This window comes from Anas acuta, chromosome 8 (assembly GCF_963932015.1).
Source record: "Anas acuta chromosome 8, bAnaAcu1.1, whole genome shotgun sequence".
Classification (NCBI taxonomy): domain Eukaryota; kingdom Metazoa; phylum Chordata; class Aves; order Anseriformes; family Anatidae; genus Anas; species Anas acuta.
This window is the reverse complement of record NC_088986.1, coordinates 29,144,173-29,169,150: the sequence shown is the minus strand read 5'-3', so window position 1 is coordinate 29,169,150 and position 24,978 is coordinate 29,144,173. Positions and strand designations below refer to the sequence as shown.

General features: G+C 34.5%; 2 protein-coding genes across 9 annotated transcripts in view; both read left to right on the top strand.

The window, feature by feature from the left end:
- The window catches only part of LOC137860490 (uncharacterized), a 49,866-nt gene extending 46,780 nt beyond the window's left edge, over positions 1-3,086 (top strand). Inside the window, exons 24-29 of the mRNA XM_068690783.1 lie at positions 597-638; positions 1,916-1,948; positions 2,259-2,282; positions 2,539-2,577; positions 2,693-2,734; positions 3,000-3,086. Coding sequence (XP_068546884.1) covers positions 597-638; positions 1,916-1,948; positions 2,259-2,282; positions 2,539-2,577; positions 2,693-2,734; positions 3,000-3,086 — 267 coding nt within the window. The remainder of the gene's footprint in view (positions 1-596; positions 639-1,915; positions 1,949-2,258; positions 2,283-2,538; positions 2,578-2,692; positions 2,735-2,999) is intronic.
- Positions 3,087-3,468: 382 nt separating this feature from the next.
- Positions 3,469-24,978, top strand: part of SLC35A3 (solute carrier family 35 member A3) — a 57,120-nt gene continuing 35,610 nt past the window's right edge. For 2 of the 8 annotated variants that reach the window (XM_068690487.1, XM_068690486.1), the window contains exons 1-23: positions 11,708-11,941; positions 12,044-12,082; positions 12,489-12,530; positions 12,632-12,670; positions 12,996-13,037; positions 13,140-13,178; positions 13,585-13,626; positions 13,728-13,766; positions 13,908-13,952; positions 14,459-14,500; positions 15,369-15,401; positions 17,169-17,207; positions 17,925-17,963; positions 18,216-18,254; positions 18,538-18,585; positions 18,806-18,844; positions 19,540-19,569; positions 20,482-20,523; positions 22,358-22,396; positions 23,441-23,479; positions 23,777-23,815; positions 24,215-24,253; positions 24,587-24,625. In XM_068690487.1, coding sequence (XP_068546588.1) covers positions 11,885-11,941; positions 12,044-12,082; positions 12,489-12,530; positions 12,632-12,670; positions 12,996-13,037; positions 13,140-13,178; positions 13,585-13,626; positions 13,728-13,766; positions 13,908-13,952; positions 14,459-14,500; positions 15,369-15,401; positions 17,169-17,207; positions 17,925-17,963; positions 18,216-18,254; positions 18,538-18,585; positions 18,806-18,844; positions 19,540-19,569; positions 20,482-20,523; positions 22,358-22,396; positions 23,441-23,479; positions 23,777-23,815; positions 24,215-24,253; positions 24,587-24,625 — 930 coding nt within the window. In that variant the 5' untranslated portion in view covers positions 11,708-11,884. Of the gene's footprint in view, positions 3,505-3,630; positions 3,667-3,778; positions 3,815-4,191; positions 4,237-4,811; positions 4,842-6,567; positions 6,604-7,219; positions 7,262-7,443; positions 7,486-8,417; positions 8,457-8,982; positions 9,025-11,391; positions 11,434-11,535; positions 11,575-11,707; positions 11,942-12,043; positions 12,083-12,488; positions 12,531-12,631; positions 12,671-12,995; positions 13,038-13,139; positions 13,179-13,584; positions 13,627-13,727; positions 13,767-13,907; positions 13,953-14,458; positions 14,501-15,368; positions 15,402-17,168; positions 17,208-17,924; positions 17,964-18,215; positions 18,255-18,537; positions 18,586-18,805; positions 18,845-19,539; positions 19,570-20,481; positions 20,524-22,357; positions 22,397-23,440; positions 23,480-23,776; positions 23,816-24,214; positions 24,254-24,586; positions 24,626-24,978 lie in introns of those variants that run through there. The other 6 variants (XM_068690491.1, XM_068690488.1, XM_068690493.1 and 3 more) reach the window with 5 other exon arrangements.

Below are 24,978 nucleotides of genomic sequence, written 5' to 3'. Positions count from 1 at the left end.
AGCACCAGTCAATCACCAGCCAGCATACAGCATTTGAGAAAGTTGAGTGCCATGTTACTGCAAAAGCACTTACATGTCCTGAGTGACTGCTAATTTAAAGGACACTTTGCTCTTGGGTATAGAGCTCATGTACTTGATATTCCATAATGCTTATTTTTATTTTTGAAATACTAAAATTTAAAAATTAAACATTTAAATTTTCATATCATACTTACACATATTTTGTACTGCTGTGATTTGTGTGATGTCCCTGTATATGCAGTGAGATTTCTGTGAGGTTTGAAGTAATTAGGTGAAGCTATGTAACAGCTCATGCTAGAAGTTAGACTTGTGACTGTTTTGTTCTTGTGGGTCTGGGAACAGCCTTTCTGAAGATAATCTTTCCCACATACAACGGAATACATGTAAGTGCCATCTTTTTGATGCAACAGAATATTCAACATCCACAATACTTTACAAGGAAATTCACAGTAGTACATTGCTGGGCTTCATCCTCTTGAGCACTCTGATAACTAAAACCCTTTAAAAGTTATTTCTATATTTGTAATGGGGAAAAGGAATAATCGGATCACTGAGCTGCTCTTTTTTTCCAGCAGGGTGGATCTTTTTCTTCAGGTGGTAGTAATGGTTGTGGACAAGTAAGTCAACTTTCTCCAAGATACTTGAATAGTAGACCCAGCTTTCTATGTTATAGTAATGGTTCTCAACAGGTTATACTGTTATACAGGTTATATATACAGGTAATAATGTCTATTAGTAATCTCTTGCTTTTGTTGTTATATGATAATAGATTATTGGGTATTAGAGAAAGGCTAACACTTGTTGGTCATTGTAACCAAAATGTAGTGGCTTTTCCCATATACTGTTAGGAACAGAAGACTTACAAGCTTTCTATCATTCACAGTAGACATTTATCTGCTGAGCAAAGAGTGTTTGGGAGTGACTTTTGGATGTTGCTCCATTTAGTTTCCATGGAACACGATAGGCTCAGAGAGTGACTCCTGTGGTGTGAGATTGGTAGTTTTCATCCTGGTTCCAATTCAACTTATTTATGCCTACAGTGATATAAGGACTGTTGTCAACAATAAGATCCTAGGTGAAGAAAAGTGTAGCCTTGATAGTAAACCTAAGTCCAAATAAATAAACCAGAGAAAGCAATGAGAATGAGAGAGCATTATAAACATAGAAACTTTTGGCAAAAGTATTAAAATTGGTGTGAGTTAAGTATGAATAGAAATGCATGTGTGAGAGCATAAATAATAGAACACTAGTGGTGCCATGCATCAGTAGACAAGGATACTATATAACAGCAATGAAACTGAAGACATGTGAAGAAACAATGAACAATGTGTTGCTTCCACCAATGCTGCATCACAGATAATTTATCAGCTAAAAAACTGTGCTCTTAATAACAGGGGAGTGACAGCTAGGGTAGAACACACTGTACTGTTTCTCATGCTGTTATTCCAACAAGAATGCTGGCTGCAGCCAAAATATACACAAAAATAAAGGAAATGAAAGGCAGCAGACTACAACTACAATGGGTGAATCTAGCAAGATTTTGAGGTAGATTGTCATGAAGCAGAAACTGTTGATTCCTAAAAGCACTGACCAAAGCAAACTGTTCATTTTTGCCAATCGAGAGAAACTAGGATGATACAGAGACACATCAATTGCCAGCCTACTTTGCTTCCCATGTTCCACCCAAGTAATCCTGCTTTGATCACCTGTGTGTATGTTTTGATGAGTAAGTGTGGGAGTATGGGAGTGATAGAGGGTAAAGCCATAGCCTAAGAGGATTAAATAAAATTAAACTCTCCCTCTGTTGAGTTAGAAATTTAAGAAGAAATATAATTACTTTGCTAGAAAATGAAAATGTGGGGATTTATCTTTTTGTTTGTCTGTTTTTCAACAGGGTACTTCATATGATAGCAATCCCTGCCACCAGGTAAATGGACTTCCATCTCTGACTTTAAGATATATCCAAAATGAGTTTTTCCACTGACACAACCGGTAACATCCTCAGCTCTATAGAGTGCAAATCCATGTAATTTTAGAACCTTAGAATCAGTTGGAAGGGATCTTGAAGATCATCCAGTTCCAAACCCCTAGGCATGGGCAGGGATGTCACCCACTATATCAGGTTGGCCCAGGGCCCCATCCAACCTCCTAAAAAACGTATCATAGTTTTCATTAAAAATAATCTGTAGTCAAACAGTAAGTGTCAAAACACACATTATTTCTTGTTTAATTTACAGGATGGATCACAGAGTGGTAGCCAGGTAGGTAGCTCTTTATTACCTATTGAATTAAAAATTTTAAGCAGCTCTAATCTAGAGTATCATTGTGTTACTCATGAGGATATATATAGACTCGTGCAGAGTCGATCCATCTCCAGACTTCAATTAATTCCCAATAGTTTGTATTGGTCCTGAAACTTACATACCAAGAGCTCTGCAACCTAATAAAGCTAGCTTTGTGGGTTCTGATAAAATTTGGTTCTCCAGTGTTATAACTGTTGCTGTATTATTTTCACAGAGTGGATCATACACCTCACAAAACTATGGTGGTAGCCAGGTAAGTAATACATTTTTATTTCTTTCCATTGAAGTTTTACATCCCACAGGTTCTATGGTGTCTAATCAATAACGGTTCTGCAATATTGTAATACGTTTTTTAATTTTGTTATTAGCAGAGTGGATCATCGTCCTCACAAAATTATGGTGGTGGCCGGGTAGGTAGACCTTAATTTATTTATTTTTTTTTTCTCCTGTCACAAGTTTTAATCCTATCTGATATGAAATTCTAATCAGATTAGTTTTTCATTCTTAGGTAGCTACTCTGTGCCATGCTTGATTGAGATTGTTATTATGATTCCTGACATCTAGAAAGTTCTATTTATTTAAAGGAATCCAAGGCAGTTGTTTATTATTACTTACAGCCCCTGAATAAAATCACAATTTCTTCTGAAGTAGGGTTTCTCTTTGTTTGTTTTAAAGGGTGGTTCATCCTCACAAAACTATGGTGGCAGCCGAGTAAGTAATGCTTTATTTCTCTATTCATACATTATTTTACACAAGCCTTAGCCCCTGCTCAAAATTAGCTTTTCTGGTTGCTGATTTTATCTGATTTTTGATTGTTTGGTTTGTTTTAAAGGGTGGATCCTCTTCTCAAAACTATTATGGCAGCCAAGTAAGTAATGCTTTATTTCAGCAATTATACATCACTTCATACAAACTTTAGCCTCTACTCAAAATTGGGTTTTCTGTTTGCTAGTTTTCTCTGATTTTTGGTTGGATTTTTTTTTTAAGGGTGGATCATCCTCTCAAGGCTATTATGGTGGCCAAGTAAGTAATGATTTGTTTCAGCAACTATACATCACTTCATACAAGCTTTAGCCTCTGCTCAAAATTGGGTGTTCTGTTTGCTAGTTTTCTCTGATTTTTGGTTGGATTTTTTTTTTTTAAGGGTGGATCATCCTCTCAAGGCTATTATGGTGGCCAAGTAAGTAATGATTTGTTTCAGCAACTATACATCACTTCATACAAACTTTAGCCTCTGCTCAAAATTGGGTTTTCTGCTTGCTAACTTTTCCTGATTTTTGGTGGATTTTTTTTATTTTTTTTTAAGGGTGGATCCTCCTCTCAAAACTATTATGGTGGCCAAGTAAGTAATAATTTGTTTCAGCAATTATACTTCATACAAGCTTTAGCCTCTGCTCAAAACTGGGTTTTCTATTTGCTAATTTTGTCTGATTTTTGATTGGTTTGTTTTAAAGGGTGGATCATCTTCCTTTGACTATTATGATAATCAGGTAACTAGTTCTTTATTTTTTCTAGTTATGCATTATTTCATGCATTTTTTTGTATTTTCTGATTAATTGTCATCTTTCTCATAGATGTAGTAAAACGTAATGCTTTCTATGCTTTTCTTATTTCTTTTTCTGAAGCATGGAACATTCTCTCTAAACAGCTATCACTGCCATGTATACAACTCTTTATTTTCCTTACAAAAATCCTTCTTTAACTCAGCAGCAACTTTTTGTTTTTCATGCTTTAGTTCTGTTCACATTTGCATTCACATTCACGGTTTGCACCTTTAGTTCTGTTCACAGAGTGCAAGATCAGACAAAATATATTATTAACAATCCTTTCTTTGTGAGGAAATAACTAGTATCTGATGTCCTTCTAGGATTCACAGGTTTCCTCAGATGATAATCCCAATGCTTGTGATGATGTGAGTATGCTTTATCTAATACATTTTCATCACAACATTTTTCATGTAGATGGGAAAATATTACACTACCATATGTAGTCTTGCAAAAAAAAAAAAAGGTTACCCAGAAGGAATATTTAGTCCCCACACTAATAGCTGTTTCAGCAGCTGCATATTTTCTTACTGAAAATTTTCAGGTGTTTACAGATGTATTTTGTGCTTTTAAACACATTTACCTTGATGAAACAAAATATGAATAAAAAGATTTCAGTAACTGCACTAACAGAAAAAAAATCCCTAAAATAAGGATACATTTTACAGTAATTAAAAATAAAATCAAATGGACAAGGTGAAAAAATTAAAAGAGAAAAAAATGCCAGATATTCCACTGCTTTTCACTTCATGTTTTTACCAACCTAAAGTTAGTGTTAAAATGTTCTTCATACTGGAATGATAGGATTTCAAACTAATTTAGGCAAGACAGTGGAGGATGCGAGCAATGAAACACGTATGATGTATGTTGTCTGTACGCAACATCAGAAATAATTGGGTTTCTGTAAGTTTTTTGTATTTAAATTTAATTTATTCTTTTCCAGAATGACACGACATATAGTGCTAATGGTCGGGTAAGTGCTTTTTCTCTTCTACAGTACTCAGATTCTAATGATTAATGACATTTTTAGTAGCACTTCCATGTTAGACCTGTGGGCCTTTACTTACAGTATATGATTAATTTTTGAAAGATTTTATAAAGCAATAAAAGAATGAGATTATTTGATCTCATATTTCTCTGCACTCAGTCCCTTCTATCAGTCCTCAAGGCTGCTGCACAGTTACCTAAAACTGTAGAGTACTTATAGGAATATACAATAACAAAGTTTTTATGAGGCCCCTTACTATATGTACTTTGGATAGTTACTTTGGAATTAACCATCTGTCTATGTGAGGTATGTAGCTGCCTCAAGCTTTTGTCACTTGTTCTAATTTAAACTTGCAAATATGCTAGGGTTCTAAAGTAAGATTTATCCTCTGGTGATGCTCCCTCTGTCAGGACTTTCCATTCTGTCCCACAAGCATGAATGGTGACTTATATGGACAAATTGTTACCAAGCAAATACACTGCTGTGTAAATGAATGATGTTTTTCCATACTTGCTCATGGAAAAGCTTTTTCCATCTGTTACAGCCTACTTTTCTACTTCTTACTGCCATCTAGAGTAACTTTTTGTCATCTGCCTCTTACTGTTTCTTCAGTTGTCACCCATATTCTTTACTGCTTCACTATTTTTCCCTGTTTTTCCTCTTGGATGTTAGTACTGTACAAGATATGCATCCCAGGAAGTAAGGAGGTCTTCTAAAAACTTTTTTTCTTCGGCAGTTGTATTTACCTTGAAAGCAGTGCATTAAGTTTAGTATAACAAGTTCTGCAAAGCAATCCCTTCCACAGTAAGCATTCTTTAAGCGTTCTCATTGCTTCCTGCTTTAGCCACGTAAGATGCTATTATTTCCTTGGTTATCCCTGTTCAGTGTGCATTGTTGGACTTCATTTTAAAAGAGTTTTCTTTTAAGTGTTCTCACAAAGAAGATGTATAGAATGTTTGTACACACACACACTGCTCTAAACCACAGTGGGTGAGCTGAGAGAGACAGAACTCTGCTAAGCACAAACTTCTTATGGAGAAGTTGAAGGGTCAAAAACATCCTTCAAATATGTTATGTAAGACTCAATGATAGCAAAGTGTATTGCCTCTGATAGAAAAAATATGACAACATGTAACTGAACGCAGATTGCATAACATCTTTTAACAAAAATCAGGTAATGAGTTTGACACAAATTCTTGCTTTTCTCAGTACTCAAGCCAATTTGTTGAAAATTGGAATCACGCTTTGAATATAGAGTTGATACAGTTTAGTAAACAAAGTGCTTTATGCTTTTATGGTTTCATACTGAATTGCAGGAGTGGGATGGGGGAATACAAGCAGGAGAGAGACTTTGCTACCTTACTGTTTATTGGGTGTGTATTATAGTACAATTTGGTCTGAATTTTGTTTTGGTTCCACATGAAGAAACAGGATTTGGATTCCTATATTTACAATATGATGTTTTCAGAAGATAAATGATGCTTTCCTCTCTTGCTCCAAAATTCGTTTATCAATGTTTGAGTTATTTGAAAATAAAAATGACTAATACAAGTATTTTCCACTGTCATCTGTTGAAAGTGAGGAAAGTCAGAACTCCATAGACACTTTCCTCTACCTAAATGTGCCACTTTGATACACTTAGATTCTTGCTGGAAGTATTTGTGTGGATGTCTATCTATAAAGTAATAACTGGCTTCTGGTTCCTTTACAGAAATCCGGTTGTGCAAAGAAGAAGGTTGTTGCCAGAGTAAGTAACTTTTATTTCCCACTGCTTTGCCCAAATTATACCTAATTTGTTATAATTATATCTGCTTTTCTCTAATTATGTTTGACCTAATGAATATTCTCCTGTTTAATGAAGTAAATAAATAAAATAAAAAAGTTTGGCCATTTGCTCTTTTGGTGAATTTATTTTAAAACAACATATACATATATATGAAGAAATACATGACATTAAAATCTTGCTGTGTGGTATGGGGTAACTCAAATTCCTGTTCATCAGGAAGTACATATAGAGATACTTTAATCTACCATTATTTAAAATTAATGTGTTATACAAACAGAGGGCAGTTAAAATGGTAACTGAATTCAGACAGAATGATGAAGTAAGACAAAGTAATGTTCAGTAATTTATTCTGCTTCTTTTTGTATGGAGGAGACATAGATATCTGTATTGTATAGCTTCAAGTCAGTAACCTATAAAAAATTAAGCAAATGATATTTTATTTTACAATAAGGTACTTCTACTCATATGCATTAAAGGTTCTGGAGTCACAAATAAGTAATACAGACCAAAAAAAAGGCCGATGACTGCCTATAGATCAGAGTTTTCATCTCTTAATAGCAAATGTCTCTTTTTACAGGATACATCACATGTTTTGAGCAGAAGAGACTATGATGTACAGGTAAACCATACTTGTCATTTCTGAAAGCTGATATTACAGCTGCTTGATGTATTAGAAGTATAAATATTAGCTTCTTCAACAGATTATTCTATCTAGGGTTAGATAGTTCTTTTCCAATAGAACTATATATTTGAATTTATTACCCTTGCTGAAAAAATGAGTTATTACTTATTTCTTCACAGAATGAATCTTCTACTTCAAACAACAGCCACACTAACTTTCAGGTAATAATATAGTGTCCACTCTATCATCTTACTGAAAAGAGCTTTCTCAAACTCTATTTCAGTTTCTGAAAATTACATTCCTCTTATTTATCTGTGCTACACAATATTATTTGATGTGTCAACATTTCCCTATAACGTTAAAATTTTGTGCAGTTGTGAATGATAAAAGGCACAGAATTTAGCGTCCTTGTTCTTCCACTCCATTAAGCAGGTAGCAATTTCAGGTGGATTTTTACATAATATGTTCTCAAAAGTTGTTTTTAAAACACAAAAGAAATCGTTTCAGAGTCTCTTTTTAGAAACAGTCCTGCTATAGTGATGGTAATGGCCAGTTATATCATTTTCATCTAAAATTTGGTAACAAGGTATACCTTAATTGTGTACTTCTGTCACAAAAGTAGGTCTAGCCTTCTAGCCTTCATGTTCTGTAGACCTGTGAACTGTTGCAGTAGTCTATATGTTCCAGAGTTATGTGAAAGTTTGACCCACCCTGAGTGGTAACTGATTCTATTTTTTTTAAATACTTTGTACTCTAGTGGTACCCATCAGCTTTCTCAGAGATCTGTAATCTCACTACGCCCAGCATTATGCAGGTGTAACATCATCAGTCCTTTGACTGAGAGTTTGAGGTCTAATTCAATAATTCAGTGAGATCCCTGAGCTCCAGTGGGTAGCACTTCTCTTCATTAGTTTTCCTGATATCCATTTGTTATGTGTTGTACCAGTCCCCAAATAGGTTTCATCCAACTTTACATTTTCACAATGATTCAGGCAAAAAGTTATGAATAAGTTTGTTTGGTGCAGGGAAGTAGTACAAAGAGTTTGTGACCTTATATCTCACTACATCGGTTTAGACACATTAGATTCTTTTCCTTTTCTATGCTTTACATATGATAAAATGTTTCTATAAAAAATAATTGGTTTCTTCACAGGGTGGATCATTTATTGCAACTGGTGGTGGATCAAGTCAGGTCAGGCATTTCTCTATTGTTGACTAGTTTTGTTCATATAGCATCCTGGTAATTAAACTAATTAAACTAAGGAATTAGAATTTAAGTCCAGTAATTTTGGGCAGGGGTTTGCTAATGTCATATGTTAAATTGTAAATGAAGTGAGTTTGTTCAGACTGTTTATTTGAAATGGCTTCTGAAATCACTTTTTAATATTTTCAATTTCACACATGACTTATTGGCAAATGGACATTGGTGATTCTTTGTACTCCTGGCTTCCCAGATAGTTCTATCTTGATTAGACATATATAACTGAGACATAACACTGAGAGATGTAATGTTAGTTTAAATTCCAAAGCAAACTTCAAACATCTAGGACTATGCTGCCTTCTCATTCATTCCAGATATAAGAAAAGTCACAGCTCCACAGTAGTCCCCCAGTCTTTCTTACCCTAAATACAGTTTGGCATCTCACATATGGTTTTATACTTAACTTTCACAAATCAATCTGTTTCCTTTTATTTATTTATTATTATTTTATTTATAGGGTGGCTGCATTTGTCCCGATGGAAGCAGTGGTGTTAGACAGGTAATTCTTTTTCCTGAGTTTATACTTACATCTACATAATGAAGTGTTTTGAATTAATCATCTAATAAATATAGAAAATAAATATAGTGTAATACTGAATATTATTAATATTTTCCTTAGTATGCATAGAATTACATACAATGAAATGGAATAATGAAGTCTCACTGTCAGCACATAACTAGTATTTGTGCACTAACTTTCTGTAACTGCTTTGTAATGCAAACGTTCTGTCAGTTGACTGTTATGTACTAATTACTCATTGCCTTCAAAAACGTGTCAATATGTCCCATAGTAACCCCAGATTTTAACTGGATTCAGATTAGTTCCTTGTACTTCTCACACATCTTTTAAAGCATTGTGACTAAAATGTCAAAATTTGATAAATATTTCAAAAGATAATCTTTTAACTTAATACTTAAACTAGTTCTTACCCATAAAGAGAATCACTGCAACCTCATTGTCAGTGGTGCATTTTTATATTGCATAGCAGTGAATTATTTACTAAAATTCATCATATCTATTGCCCTATAAAACATAAGCATTTCTACAGTTTGAATAGACAGAAATGAATATTTTATTATAAAGTGTAAGATATGTATTTTTTGATTCTCAGATGTTACAGATTTAAACTATCCCTATTGTAAATTATAATGAATGTAGATTTTTACATCATCTATTTCATACCTGAAAAATTACAATTTTTTCTTGAAGCTGTATTTACACAAACCCTCCTGAACAGTGTAATTTTTTTTTCAGTTTTCAATTTCAACAAGAAACTTGTTGTGAATTATTATTTCTATAAAAAGCATGTACTTTAAACAAATTAATTGTATGAAGAAATAACTGCTTTCCGAACTTACTGTGGTTAACATTTAGCAACAGTAATTTTGGTCTGGCAGATCACCTCTCTCACATAACTGAGGTTGACCAGTAATGACAACCCATATGTTTTAAAAATATAGCCTTTAATTAATCTTAAAATTTAATTGAAGAAAAAAAAAATTTGCTTTGTTATGTAATACTACATTAAAAAATGCATTTACAAGGAAAAAGTATGTAATTATGCAAGTTTTCATTCTACTATGGCCTTTTCCCCTCTGTGCTTTTTGCAATTTTTTGCAATTGGTTTTAAACAGCAAATGACCATACCCTGGCCAGGAGGTGGAGGGTGTGTTTAGTTACTATCAAAGAACGATTTTCAACAGGAAGGAAAAACACATCTAAATTGATCAAGAAAAAAAAAAATCAATTCTCAGTGTAGGTGCATGGACTTGGTTACCCAAGAGACTAACATTTCAGTTTGTGATAGTATCAGCTGGTATATTAATTTATGATAAACTACACAGCAATAGTCTCAATCTTTGTCTTCACCCAACAGTAAAGTTTATTGACCTTCAAAAGAATAGAGAGAATTCAAAAAAGGACTTAGTTGACTTATTTTAATTTTCTGTCCAGGGTATATCCTCTACATATGGCAGCAGCAATGACTAAGATTAACATTTAAACACATTGCTGTGGTAGGCAGGTTTTTTTGTCCTGCATGAAAAGAATCAAGTTGTAGATGAATACATATGAATAAATAAACCAGCAATCATGAATCTTACATAAAATACCAAGTCATCTATTTCCTTGAAGATTCTTCAGCCCAAGAGGAAAATCCCTGTAAAAGTTTTCTTCTAAAACTTAAAAGCTATGAAAGGAAGGGGATTTTTAAAGCAAGTGTCAAAGCTGTTCATGTTTAAACCTTGTTTCAAATGAAAAAAAAAATGGATTTTCTTATGTGGTTTCCCAAATTTGTCACATTGCAGTTATTCCACTTTTTCCTCTAAGATCTATCAAAAGACAGAGTCTCAGTCTACAAATTCTGTGAAGAAATAGTCAAACCATAGAATAATACTTTGCTTGTCTTTTTTGTGTACAAAGACGATGTGACAGTAATAATGGATGTTATGTACTGGTAAATAGTATTTCTCTTTTAAGTGGTATCTGATCAACTAGAACCTATTTGTACTTTGAAAATTTGCTATTTTAGCAGTTTTGAAAAACATGATAACAATGATCTATAATAACCTAGAGTCAACCAGCCATAACATCTTATTCTGTAACGAGAAAGAGTAAGATGAAGAGTAATTACTTTTTTTCAGGTTCTTTAACCTGAAAAGTCCAAGCTAAAGGTTTTTTCACTTCTAACAAAAATTACCAGTATTCTCTTTAAATGATAGCAGAAACATCCCTTCTGAAGTAAAATGTTTATATTTTATAACATCTATTTTGAAAAATATTTTTTGAAAGAACAAATTCAGAACTGGACTCATTTACTTAGATGTCTGTTTTCAATAATATAGCCAGTCTGTGTTTTCCTTTTAGGGAGGCCCAGGTTCATTCCACGGCTCTTATTCTGGTAACCAGGTACACATTCTAGTCATTGTACCTGCATGCAAGAAGCCTAAAAAACTTTCTTGAGAGAACACCTTAGATCCAAAATAGTAACTCCTTATGTTTCTTCTGCAGGGAGGGTCTACCTTCTATCCCGGTGGATCTTATGGACAGGTAAGTGTTCTTCCTCATGTGTTATGTCAACACAGTCTTCCATTACCTTCGTTCCTGTACTCCGGAATAGTGACTGTTAGGAAATATCCTAATTAACACCCAACAATTGAGTCAAACACAATGTAACTTACAGCACGAAGTCTGTCAGAGCAAAAAGATTACTCCGTGTTTAGAACTGCCTTGGATTCATCTTTCATTCAGCTCAGAAAATCATTGCTGTAAAGTTTCTTGTTCTTTAACAATATTGGCTTAAAGTGAAGGTCAGGCACATTTATTTATACCGCTCTGTTTGCAAGAAAGTAGGTAGTCTATGTTTTCCTTTCAGGGAGCACCAGGTTCTTCATACAGCACGTATTCTGGTAACCAGGTAAACATTCAGATAAAGTGCCCTACTCAGAAGTTCCATCTAAAACCTTTCCAGAAGGAGTAGTCAAATGTAAATGAGTAACCCGTTCTGTCTTCTGCACAGGGAGGATCTTCCTTCTATCCTGGAGGATCCTATGGACAGGTAGTTGTTCCTCCTTCCTCGAGTGGATAACACAGACAGCCATAATCCTGATTTCTAGACTGCCAGTATTGCGGTTGCTATGAAATATTGTAATTATAGACCTGACAGTTTTCTCTTAGACTAGCTAACTTAAATCAACTGTGAAGTAACTTAGTAGTGTGAAGTCTGGCAGAGAACAGTACAGAAAGGTGAAGACAGTTTCTTTGCAGAAATTAAATGCCAGCAGGCTAAGAAAACTGCTGCCTGAAAACTTCTCCTGCCTTAACATTATTGGTCTTAATTTTTATTTAGGTACTAAAGGTTAGCTCAAAATGGAGAGAAAGAGTATAAACTGAGAACTGTATGCCTTGATAAGGAGCACTTACCTTGGCTGCAAGAAACTAGCTGGTCTGTGTTTTCCTTTTAGGGAGGCCCAGGTTCATTCCACGGCTCTTATTCTGGTAACCAGGTACACATTCTAGTCATTGTACCTGCATGCAAGAAGCCTAAAAAAACTTTCTTGAGAGAACACCTTAGATCCAAAATAGTAACTCCTTGTTTCCTCTGCAGGGAGGATCGTCCTACTATCCCGGTGGATCTTATGGACCGGTAAGTGTTCTTCCTCATGTGTTATGTCAACACAGTCTTCCATTACCTTTGTTCCTGTACTCCGGAATAGTGACTGTTAGGAAATATCCTATTTAACGCCCAACAATTGAATCAAACACAATGTAACTTACAGCACGAAGTCTGTCAGAGCAAAAAGATTACTCCGTGTTTAGAACTGCCTTGGATTCATCTTTCATTCAGCTCAGAAAATCATTGCTGTAAAGTTTCTTGTTCTTTAACAATATTGGCTTAAAGTGAAGGTCAGGCACATTTATTTATACCGCTCTGTTTGCAAGAAAGTAGGTAGTCTATGTTTTCCTTTCAGGGAGCACCAGGTTCTTCATACAGCACGTATTCTGGTAACCAGGTAAACATTCAGATAAAGTGCCCTACTCAGAAGTTCCATCTAAAACCTTTCCAGAAGGAGTAGTCAAATGTAAATGAGTAACCCGTTCTGTCTTCTGCACAGGGAGGATCTTCCTTCTATCCTGGAGGATCCTATGGACAGGTAGTTGTTCCTCCTTCCTCGAGTGGATAACACAGACAGCCATAATCCTGATTTCTAGACTGCCAGTATTGCGGTTGCTATGAAATATTGTAATTATAGACCTGACAGTTTTCTCTTAGACTAGCTAACTTAAATCAACTGTGAAGTAACTTAGTAGTGTGAAGTCTGGCAGAGAACAGTACAGAAAGGTGAAGACAGTTTCTTTGCAGAAATTAAATGCCAGCAGGCTAAGAAAACTGCTGCCTGAAAACTTCTCCTGCCTTAACATTATTGGTCTTAATTTTTATTTAGGTACTAAAGGTTAGCTCAAAATGGAGAGAAAGAGTATAAACTGAGAACTGTATGCCTTGATAAGGAGCACTTACCTTGGCTGCAAGAAACTAGCTGGTCTGTGTTTTCCTTTTAGGGAGGCCCAGGTTCATTCCACGGCTCTTATTCTGGTAACCAGGTACACATTCTAGTCATTGTACCTGCATGCAAGAAGCCTAAAAAAACTTTCTTGAGAGAACACCTTAGATCCAAAATAGTAACTCCTTGTTTCCTCTGCAGGGAGGATCGTCCTACTATCCCGGTGGATCTTATGGACAGGTAAGTGTTCTTCCTCATGTGTTATGTCAACACAGTCTTCCATTATCTTCATTCCTGTACTGCCCTTGAAAGAAGAAAAACTCTTTCTTAGAGGAATCAAAATATTAAAGTCTTTTTTTTTTTTTTTTTTTTTCTCTATAGGGAGGGTCTTCTGTGTATGATAGTAACAGTGAATCCTACGGTCAGGTAAATACTCTTTTTTCCCTTTTTTGTTTTTGTATAAAGGTTGCTTGTATAAATGGTGCTTAGGGCGAACACCATGGTTCCTACATATAGCTATATATTCTTTATTTGGGCTCTTGCTTTACCTTTCAGTGAAGGTTTTTGTTTGTTAGTTTGTTTTCTCTGAGGAGTGAAATTCCATATACTCTTCATGTCATGGAATTTTACAGGGATGTATGTGAAAAGTTGTGCACTTCCAACTGCTAAAGCTTATTGTCCTCAATAATACTAGCTTTGAGTTATCATCCAATAATGTCTCTTCAGTAGAAGAAACAGAATTTGCTCTAAGAATATGTCAAGGTAGTGTTTTACAAGGATATAACTGACCTTCTCAATATTCATTCTAATAACTAAGTAAATATTTGCATAATTAAAATCTCCACAGAACCCCTACCCCCCTGCCCAGCAAGTATGCTTCCAAAATGAAATGTCTGTTTGCAAAATGAAAATGATTTCTGTTTTCTGAACAGGATGGATCTTCCACATATGGTGGAGCTGGATCTTATGGTCAGGTAAATATCATTTCTATCATGCTTCATCAAAAGCTGAAGCTTGCTGTGTTGGTTCTTACATGCACTGGCTTCTATATTTCAACTATTTTTAAGTGATGACCATGTGATAGCTTTTGGTTTCCCTTTTATTTACCCATTTACAATTCCAAATGTTTTCATAATGCTTGGAAGGTTATGCATTATAAAACTATCCTGCTTACTGTGCCACTGTGACTATTTTAATTAGGATAACATTTTTCCCCTTAATTAATGGTTTTGCAGTAGCTCACTGAAAAGTATTTTGTGCATTTACTTTACATCACTTACTTATGTAGAAGCCATTGAAAGTCTAGGGGAATGCACATACTGTATTTAAGTCTGTATGTATCGATGTGAACTGCATTGGAGAACCATTTTGTAGGGACTACATTCTTTTTTGTTTAGCAATACATTTCCACCACCCAAATTCATGTAAAATTATTTATTAAAAATAAGACATAATCTAGACTGCTTTTTCATAGAAAAATATTGTCTTATTGGTACTTCTATTGCAGAATCTAGAAACAAAGTCTAGATAATGGGATATTTGAATGTAAATAATAGTTTATTTTGTAAATCAACTTTATCTAAGATGTTTCCTAAGAGAGAACATGTTAACAAGTAATTCTGAGAGGTGTGTGTGTATTAGTTTGTTCATTTTCTTAAACCTCCTCTGGTTAAGCAGCAAGTAAAGTTATACATCTTTTTCTTTTCTTGAACATTCCATGGCTTAGGTAAAATTGGAAATTCTAAGTGGTTCATTATTTTTATTCTTCTAATGTATCTTTTTTACAAGTAAGGTCATAAGTCCTTTATATATGAAAATAAATGTTTTTCCATTATTTTATAGGATTCCATGGGAGGTGGTGAATCCGATGACATGGTAAGTATTTTTTCTCTGGTATACCAATCTCAGAATTTACTACCTTTTAACATGTCTGGGTGCTTATGTGTACCTTTACCTATCTCATAGTCATACCTCCAAGAGCTCCTTCGTGGCATATTCTAATAATCTGTGTTGCTTAGTAATTTTCTGCAAGAATTTCTTTGAAATTATATTATTTCTATAGATAAAAGAAAAAGTAGATTTAAATTATGTCACATTATTGTGCTATGGTATGATAAGGATTTAGCACACTAAAATTACAACTGCAACAGTTCATACTTGTCACAGTCATGCATTTTTGAATTGGTCATTAGATGTAGCAATTACAAAGGAAGCTCTCTTTCTTTATTTCATAATTTCTGTCAAAATTCCACATCAGTATATTCTCACAATATAAAAAAAAAAAAAAATAGATTCTTTCTACTTCCAGTGATTTGAGTACTTTGAGTATTTAATTTAATATAATAATATTAATTTAATACTGTACCAATATCTGTATTATCAGTATATCAGATGAACCATTTCAGTTCTTAAGGGTTAATTTTTGTGGACTATATCCTTAAGAGTATATGTATTTATTATTCTGGACTCTCATAACATTGACACTTATCTTGTTTCTTCACACAAATCAACTGTCCAATTCAATGGCTCTTAAAATACAGATTTATTTTAAAATTCTATTTTTCCATGTTTTGAGAAAACACATATTTGACCTTTAATCATTATACCATTTCAGTCTATCTTACAACTTAACTTATCACTACTGTGGAAACTAATTCCATCTCCTTCCATCTTCAGTTCAAACAGCACTTATTTGTGTGTTTTTTCCAATACCAGATGAATAAAAGAGCTTCAAGCTCCTTCATTTACATATTACGTATGAATGCTGTGTTTTCATGTAGAATGGTCAGAACTGCTTTCTATTCTGTTTACTTCAGTCAGAAGGAAATACTTTTTTTTTTTTTTTTTTATTCCCATAATTCTGCTAAAGGTGTTTATGAAACTTTCCACGTTTCATTTGTCATTTTCATGGAGTCTTGAGCAATTGATTGAGCAATTTTAACTTTATTTCTACTAAGTCAGTTTTCGAATGTATTGGTGAGTAGAAAATGGTTCTTCAAAGGTTTTTATAAGTACAGCTGTGTACTTCAGCCACACTTATTATTAGTTTACACAACAGTTTCTTTAATCAAAATTTTATTGTGGATGCTCATCAAAGTTAAACTACGCTACAGATGGCCACTAGGCTTATGAAAGGAACTAAACTCTTAAGAACATTGGTGTGTACCGCTGAAGTCTTTCAAGATCCAAGATATCTTTTAAAATGCAACTGTTTTTCTTTATCATATTCTAAAGGGAAATAACATAGTTTATGATGAGACTTCACTCTTTTATCACTCGATATTGAATATCTACTTAAAAAAATATATAAATTACACTAGTTTTTATATATCTCTATCAATGTTTCTGTTGTGTTTTTTTTTTCTGATTTTTTCGGTCTTGTTTTTTGTTTTTGTTTTTCTAGGGCAACTAATCCTTTCTTGCTAGCTCTGGCCTGGGATAGCTTTCCAAATAAAGAAGTGCCACTCTCACAAAAATGAGCACAGAAAGAACTTGAAAGCATACTGCATATTCTACACCCTCCATTTTTAACTTTCCCAACAAGTCACACAAACAAAGCCACAGTTTTCTTTGTTTTCCACCCTTGCTTAGATGAAATGGAGATATCTGCCATGAAATAACTGGATTCTAATGTTTTTACAGGATTCCACCTCACCATCTGGCAGCCGGCAGAGTGAACGGGTAAGCACTCCTTCTTAAATGTTACTGGGTTCTCTGCCCCAGAGTTTTTTTAGGACTGGCAAGTACTATCCAGCTGAATTACAACTTGTGTGGAAGCTGGTGTAGCAGCTTTTGATGTGGACTAGAAAGCCCTCAAACTAAGCAAAGACAGAATGAGAGTATGGCTAAAGTGTTTAAGCACTACCAGAAATCCCAGCTGATTCTGAGGTCTGCTCTTAAATCTCAAATTCACAATTACAAGCACAGTGCCACAATTTACTTGCTCATGATCTCCCACTTTTTCACTCATTGTCCTTTGCAAAAGGTTTCTATGCCATGTTTTTTCGAGCATGTATTCTAGGCAAAACCCTGTGCTTTTTTGTGCATTACGATATACTTACAAGAGCTTCCACTTTCCTGTCATTTTAACTTGTCACCCATTTTATTACTTCAAATGAGAATACAGTGACTCAGACTAGGAAATTATTTTGGTGAAGATATACAAACTCTTTAGTCATTGTTTCCAAAAGAGTATCTTCTTCACCAAAAAAGCATGGATAAAGGGGCACATGCTGTTTTATGCAGAAAGTGTTTCTTGTTCTTGAACAGTCCATGAAAGAAAGTTAAGGAATGTGGAGAGGCAGAAAGAGTATTCAACTTTCCTCCTTATCTTTCCATGCTACAAAAGAAAGGAAGTCTTGGGTTTTTTTGTCATGTACTTTCAATACATTTTTCCAGGATTTTTATTCCCCAGGAGGCAGCCAGTCAGGTGGACATGTAAGCATCTATTTTATTCATTATTTGCAGTTCCATTTCCAAATGGCCCTTCTAATAAAAGTGATCTTTACAAATTATGCCCAACTATTCCTTCCAGAATCTCGTGACAGCTGTCTTGCGAAATCTAATTATAAACTTAATGAAAACCAAACAATTTTGTAAAAGCATGTATACAACTATTGAATAGCATAGTCTTGCTTTCTAGAAGCCTTATAAACAGAAATAAATTCAATTGTTGTTCTTTGTTTTCAGGGATTATCCTCTCAAGGTGGTGGCTACTCCAGTGGACAGGTAAATACTTTTGTACTTAAAATAAATAAATAAATAAATAAATAAAAAATAAAAACTCTGTATTTTAATGCAGAGATTTCAATTTTTTAGCCAGGACTGAAATCCATATGGTCCTCTTATTTATATATAAGTTTATATAAATGTCCAAGTAGAAGCAGAATGCTCAAAATACAGTAATGGAATAAACTGTTTCTGACACTAAGAAACAAATGAAAGTAATAAAAATTCTTTACAATGTGCATTTTAAGAATAGAAGGAAAGTAATTTGTAATTTTTTTTTCAGAGCTCATCCTCATCAGGAAGCAACCAGTACAACCAGTATGGTGGGCAGGTAGGAAGTTTTTCTTCTTTTTTTTCCCCCAGTATATGTCTTTCAAGAAAATATTATGGAATTGGTAACATGTAAGTTTTTAGACTACTGTATTTTTGTTTTTTTTTTTTTTTTAAACCCTCTTTAAAATTCTACAGAGTATAAAAGACAATACAGTTTGATCAAATAGACATGTCAAACTTAAAGATGATCTTTCAAATGAAAATATAACTATTTACAGAGATCACCTTCTTCAGGAGGCAGCCAATATGGTGGACAGGTAGGATTTTCTTTCTCCACACCAGACAGTTGTGCTAGTGACGGTCACCCCCAATTTACCCATGTATCTTTCCTTCACAAGAACTGTTTTTTCTCACCACCGTCTTTCTTGTCCAAAGCCTAGGTGGCATGCTACTTTCTTTTCCTATATTCAGAGATCCAAGAAGCCAAAGTAGCCATCTGCCTGTCAGTTGTATCTGAGTTTCTTTTTCTTTATACTTATTTTATCTAGATTGCATGTGGCAATGAGGCACAGAATGGCAAACTCCAGCCACCTCTTAGTTTAATCAGAGTAGAAATCCTGGTAGGCCTCCGCTGGAAGTCATCTTTCCCTAACATCTGTAGTATGTAAGAATACTGAATGTATTCCAGCCGCTCTGGCCTCTTTGAGGGGGGGAGAATAATCAAGACTTGTTCTGTAGTCCTACTCAGATTTTTTTTACTTACACATTTGGTGAGTAGAGTTCTCAAAGTAAAAACTGTAGATAACAGATTTGAAGATAAAATTAGGTTTTACCCCACGAATAGTTGCAAAGAATGGAGAGAACAAAAAATAGATTAATTTCTAGAGAGAACTTGGACAGATATGAATGTTATTTTATGGTTTGTATACCTGAGATTGTAGAAGAATTGTAACTAGAGTCCCTTTCAGTGCTCTGTTTTTGTGATCTTAAATACCTTCTGGATTCTTTACAGGGTGGATGTGATTGCTCTGGCGCAAGTTCTGTAAGTGTTGTTTGTTCATTGTATTTTTTTCTTACTATATATTAATCTGGAAAACTATCTGTATACCTATTTATTTATAACTCATTTACTTATCTATTTGAAAGTACTATTTGATTTTATATTCATTGTTCATTTGGTGATGTTACATATAATTGGCATGATAAAAGATATTTCTCATTATGCCAAGATGCAGAATTCAGATGCCCACTGCTGGCACCAAGGTGTATTCACTGAACAGTAGCTTTCAGTTACCATACAGTATCTATAGAAACGTATATGTCTTCTTAAAAATAAATAACAATTCTAAAGAAAGGCAATAGTGGTTTTACTGTAGAGTAGAACTCTAAATTAAATACCAGAGTTAATTGACAAAAGTTTCATCATGAAGGGAGGCTAAAATAACAAAGTCTATGAAATTGCCAGCTGTAAAAAAGTTGACTCAGAAATATATCAGTCTCATTAAAAAAAAAAAAAAACTCTGAAACACCTCTCATTTGTCCTTTTAAGGACCTTTCATTGTCTTTTAAGTCCTTATCAAATTATTTAGGCTGTGAAATAAGGTACCATATGTTTTCCAAAGCAAAATAATATGTGGTCAACCAACTTGTAGCATGTAAAAGACACTCCCACAACTTGGGTAGTGTTCTTATTTTCTAGGTAATCAGTCATGGGTAGATAAAAAATGGTTCTTTGTGATGGTTCTTTTGGCCTTACAGGCCAAAAAGGACAGTTAGTTATCTTGGCAAGTTAAGAAAAGAGAAATTTTAGTATAATGTAACTTCAAACTGTGATATTCTTCTTTTAAAGTACCAAGGAAGATGCATTGTAAGGTTTTGTTTCATTTTTAGTTTGATTAAAGACAAAGCAAAGGATAACTTATTTTACCTTTTTTTTTTTCCTCCTTCCCCACAGGGTGGATCACCTACCTCACTGAGAAGCAATTCCTCTGCAAATGTAAGCAGCGTTCATCACCTCTTAAGCGTGTCCTGTGTTCTTCTGTCAATGTGATGTCTAGAGAGACTAAAAAGAGTCAATAGTGAATAGTTAAACACTTCCGAAAATTAATTAGTTACAATTTAAAATATACACAGGACCTTCTTGCATCATTCAATTTCTCTTTCCATTTGAGATATTATTCATTCAAACAGAAGTCTTTGAATGAAAATGTTTGGCAGAAAGACAGGTACATAACAATTTAAATATTTACTTTGGGAATCAGTTCCATTGCCTTCCTTGGAATGATGTCAAAATATCCCCTAGGGACACACAGTTTTATCTGTTTTGTATTCCTCTCAGATCATTCACTGCAAGAAATAGTTTAGTATTTCATTGATCAGTAATTATGTGATCTTAATCACCTCATATGGATAAGAACTCTTTTTGCAGGAGAGACCTGTTTTAAAGCATTCTCAAGATCAATTTTGTTCCTCATGAGTTAGAAAGTCATGCAGTACATGTCACTGGAACTCCATATGTGCTGTACTAGAAGGGAAAAAAAAAAGCACTGGGATCTTTCTGTACCTAGCACTGAACTCTGTGGCATTCTTGTCAGTCTGCTAGCTGGCATAAAGCCAGCTTAGACACAGCTACATAAATGCACCGTATGAATTAATACTGTGGGATAAATAGAACTAGCCTTGTGCTTCTCTTGTAAGAAGTAGGAATGTGTATAGATTTACAGTTAGGAAAATATTCTAACTTGTCTGTGTTCTACATCCTTAATATTATGGTGGAGTTTGCTTTCTTTCAATCTTCTGATTAGGACTGAGTTTTTTTTATACTGACTTGGCCATCTTCAGAGAGCAGTTCTGAATCGGGGGTTGTATATAGAGTAAGGGAACATAGCAGCTCTGTATACATGAACAACTACTGCAAGCTTATAGAAACAGATATACAGAGTGAAACGGTCATTGCTGATGAATTGATGGCCACACTATACACATTTCCAGAAGGGTTAGTTCTAGTCTTGTGGACCAAAAGGCAGTTTACTACTGAAAGGCATTGTGTCCCTAAAGAACATCTTCCAATTTAGTTTCACCTGAAAGGCATCTAATTCATTCCCTCCAAGACCACTTCATGATGCAAACCACTGTAGTGAGTGGGTGCTACCTGGAATTTCATCTCAATGGTACACTCCTGATCCAATCCACAATGCACAGATGTACCCAGTACCTCAGCATGGGAAAATGGCTTGTGTATACTTAATGTAGGTCTCAGTTCTCCCCCAGCTGGATGTTGGGGTCCACCTCAGAATGTTGTCTTTTAGTATCTTCTCTACAGCGCAATTGGAAAGCCATTTTGCGCAGTAAGGATTCCTTATGAAGGACACATTTCTGACAAGTGTTTAACATTATGTACTAGACACAAAACAGTTTTGTTTCATAATGAGGCTTAGCGGATCTTGTGGAAAAACAGCAGAATTCAAAAGGTCCATAGTACTCTGTGAGAATGAATATTAAAAGCTTTTTTGTGGGTGTGTCATTCTTCAGCGTGTTCACTGATTTTTAAACTGAAAGAAATAAACTGCCTGTCCTTCAGTCAGATCCTCTGAAGTGAAATAACTGATATTTCTCCTCTAAAAGTGCTCTAGGGACAGCCATTCTACTGGACAGGTACATACTGAATTCTAGACATGTTAGCAAAATAGGGAAGGATGGACTTTACATTTTGAGTGGATTTTAAACTCAAGCAAAAGAGTTAAAATAGAACTGCAAGTACTATTGTCCTCCCAGAAGTCTTTAAAATAGTTCTGTTAGAGAAAAATAACTGATATTTTTTTCTTCCACAGGGCACATCTTCTTCTGGAGGCAGCTATTACAGTAGCCAAGTAAGTACTCATTCAGAAAGAAAAGCCACCCTGACACTTTGGAAAATGATGGTTATTCAAAAACTCTATTGAGTTCAGTTTGTTTGTGGGAACTTTGTTTAGAGAGCAAAAACTCAGTAAATTAAATTTGTTGAGTTTGGTACATCCTAAAAGCAGTATATGATGGCATTCTGAGCAACTAGTTGCCCTCATTTTTGGGGAGCTTGCATGATGATGGTCACATAAAAAATACATGTGGGAAACAATGAACCAGAATGCAGCATTTTTTATTCAAACTCACAATTATAAGTGTGGTGACATAAAAGAATTGTGAATCATGATAAGTGTCATCAAAACATTATCAATAACAGTGACATATGATCATTCATCAGAAATAAAGAATTTGAGTCACGGAAAACAAAACAACAACAAAAAAAATGTCCAGGCAGAAAGGCTTGTTTGAAAGATGCATGTTCTGGTGTCATGCTGCTTGTATTGCTGACAAAGAAGTTTGATTTGAGGCGAATGCTGTTTTGTTTTATTCTACATCATCTGCAGTAGAAAGGATTCTGTTGGAGAAAAATCACGTATCCAACAAAATATCTTTCATCACATTAGCACCTGTCTCATAAGCATAAAGGAGCATGTGCTAGATTGTGCAGGAAGAAATTATTTGCTATTTCTCTGAGAGAAAATCTTGAGGTACATGGTGAGGCAAGGTAGAAAATAATTTCCATTGTGACCTTTTGAAAGGTATGTAAGCCTTATCATGTCTGCAGAACAAAAGAGAAAATGTTTTCAGGAGTACTGTGACATTGCAGTTCATCAAGAGAAACAAAAGTGCTTGTGTTTTAAAAGTAAAAAATTCAGTATGGATTGGCAATTCAGGTATTTCCTGAAGTTCTGTGGTAAGGCTTGAACTCTAGTGATTAGAGCATACCAAAAGTCTTGCTAACCTGTCTTCCCTTTTATCTTGTTGTCTTGCTCCTATTGTCCTGGGATAGTAGTGGTTTGATTTAAGGAAATCCTACGGCAAATAATTCACTTCTTTGGCATTTTTTACAGGATTCATATTCCTCTGAAACTAGCCGTTACGGTGGACAAGTAAGCTCTTATTTTTAATATTTCTATATTATCTTTTCTTACCAATATTTGACTCTTATCAACTGAAAGATTATCAGGATAGCTGCCACAATTTAAAATTTTGAGAACATTTTTAGTGATCTATTCTCTAGTAATATTGTGAATTTAAAGAAAATGAAAATGCAGGGTTTATTTTGTGAAGATTATAAACAAAACAGTAAAAGAACAAAATGCAGATGTATTCTCATATCCATGAGTTACTTTGTTTTCTGTTAAATCTTGTGAAACAGAAAAAAACAATTTGCAATATTTTTCCAGGGACCATCATCTTATGGAGGCAGCCATTATGGTGGACGAGTAAGCATTAATAGTCCCCACTTATATTTTTTTTTTACCTAAGCATAACTTGTATCTTATTTGATGTCTGCCCACCTTTAAATTAATTTATATTAGTCTATAATCCTAGAAAGTCTTTCAATATAGCACTCTGCTTGCTACTGTGATTAAACTGAACAAGTTTAGATGAAGGCCATATTTAAGACTAAGAAGAAATAGAATGTAAAATACATGGTTGAGTCATATGGCTCCAGAAATTTGCAGGAGTAGGTCATAAAAGTGTGTATATGTGAATACAGTCCCTTGGGGTAAGATGCCATGTCTTTCTGAAATAAATAGTTTGTGAAGCTAACCAAAAACTTTTAAAGTCTCTTTATATGGATGTAAAGAAGTTTCAGTTTCTTTTCTGTTGACATTCAGGGTTCACCTTCCTCAGGAGGCAGCCAGTATGGTGGACAGGTAAGAATTCCTCCCTTTTGGTATTTATGAATTTATACGAGATAATAAGTAGTTCTTTGTAAGAGGCTACTCTAAGATTGGTTATTTTTATATTCTACTTAGTTTGCTGCTTATAGTAACTGTAAATGTACATGATACAAAACCACAAGAGAGTTTTTAGGAGGTGTAATTTCTGATGCATCATGGTAGATGCATCAGATATTTTACACAGTCTGGTTAATCCGACTCATAGTTTTGCAGTGAAAGAAATGGGGTACCTTTCTTTTGTATGGATGATGGTACAAAGGAGTACTATAACATGGCCGTAAAGAACACTTAATTCTTTTTGTTCAGGGTTCACCTTCTTCAGGAGGCAGCCAGTATGGAGGACAGGTGAGAATCTCTTCCTGTGTAGTTCTTATGCTAACAGACACACTTTCTATCTCATAACTCACTACTTTTGTATTTACTGCAAAAAATATAATTTTGAGTAAGCTCTGTTAATATGACTATAGATCATCAGCTTTCTAATGATCGTGATCTGAAACAATACAAAAAATATGAAAGGACAGTACTTCTGTTGTAGCCTCTGACTTACACTCCTCATTCTAGAACCTTCTTGCCTTCTACTACTGTTATGGTTTCTTAGTTCTCACTGTAAGAAGTGTGGAATTGAGTTGCATTCCTCCTCTACTTCAACCAATGGAACACCTCACCTCCCTTAGCAAAATGCAAGTACAGAGCTG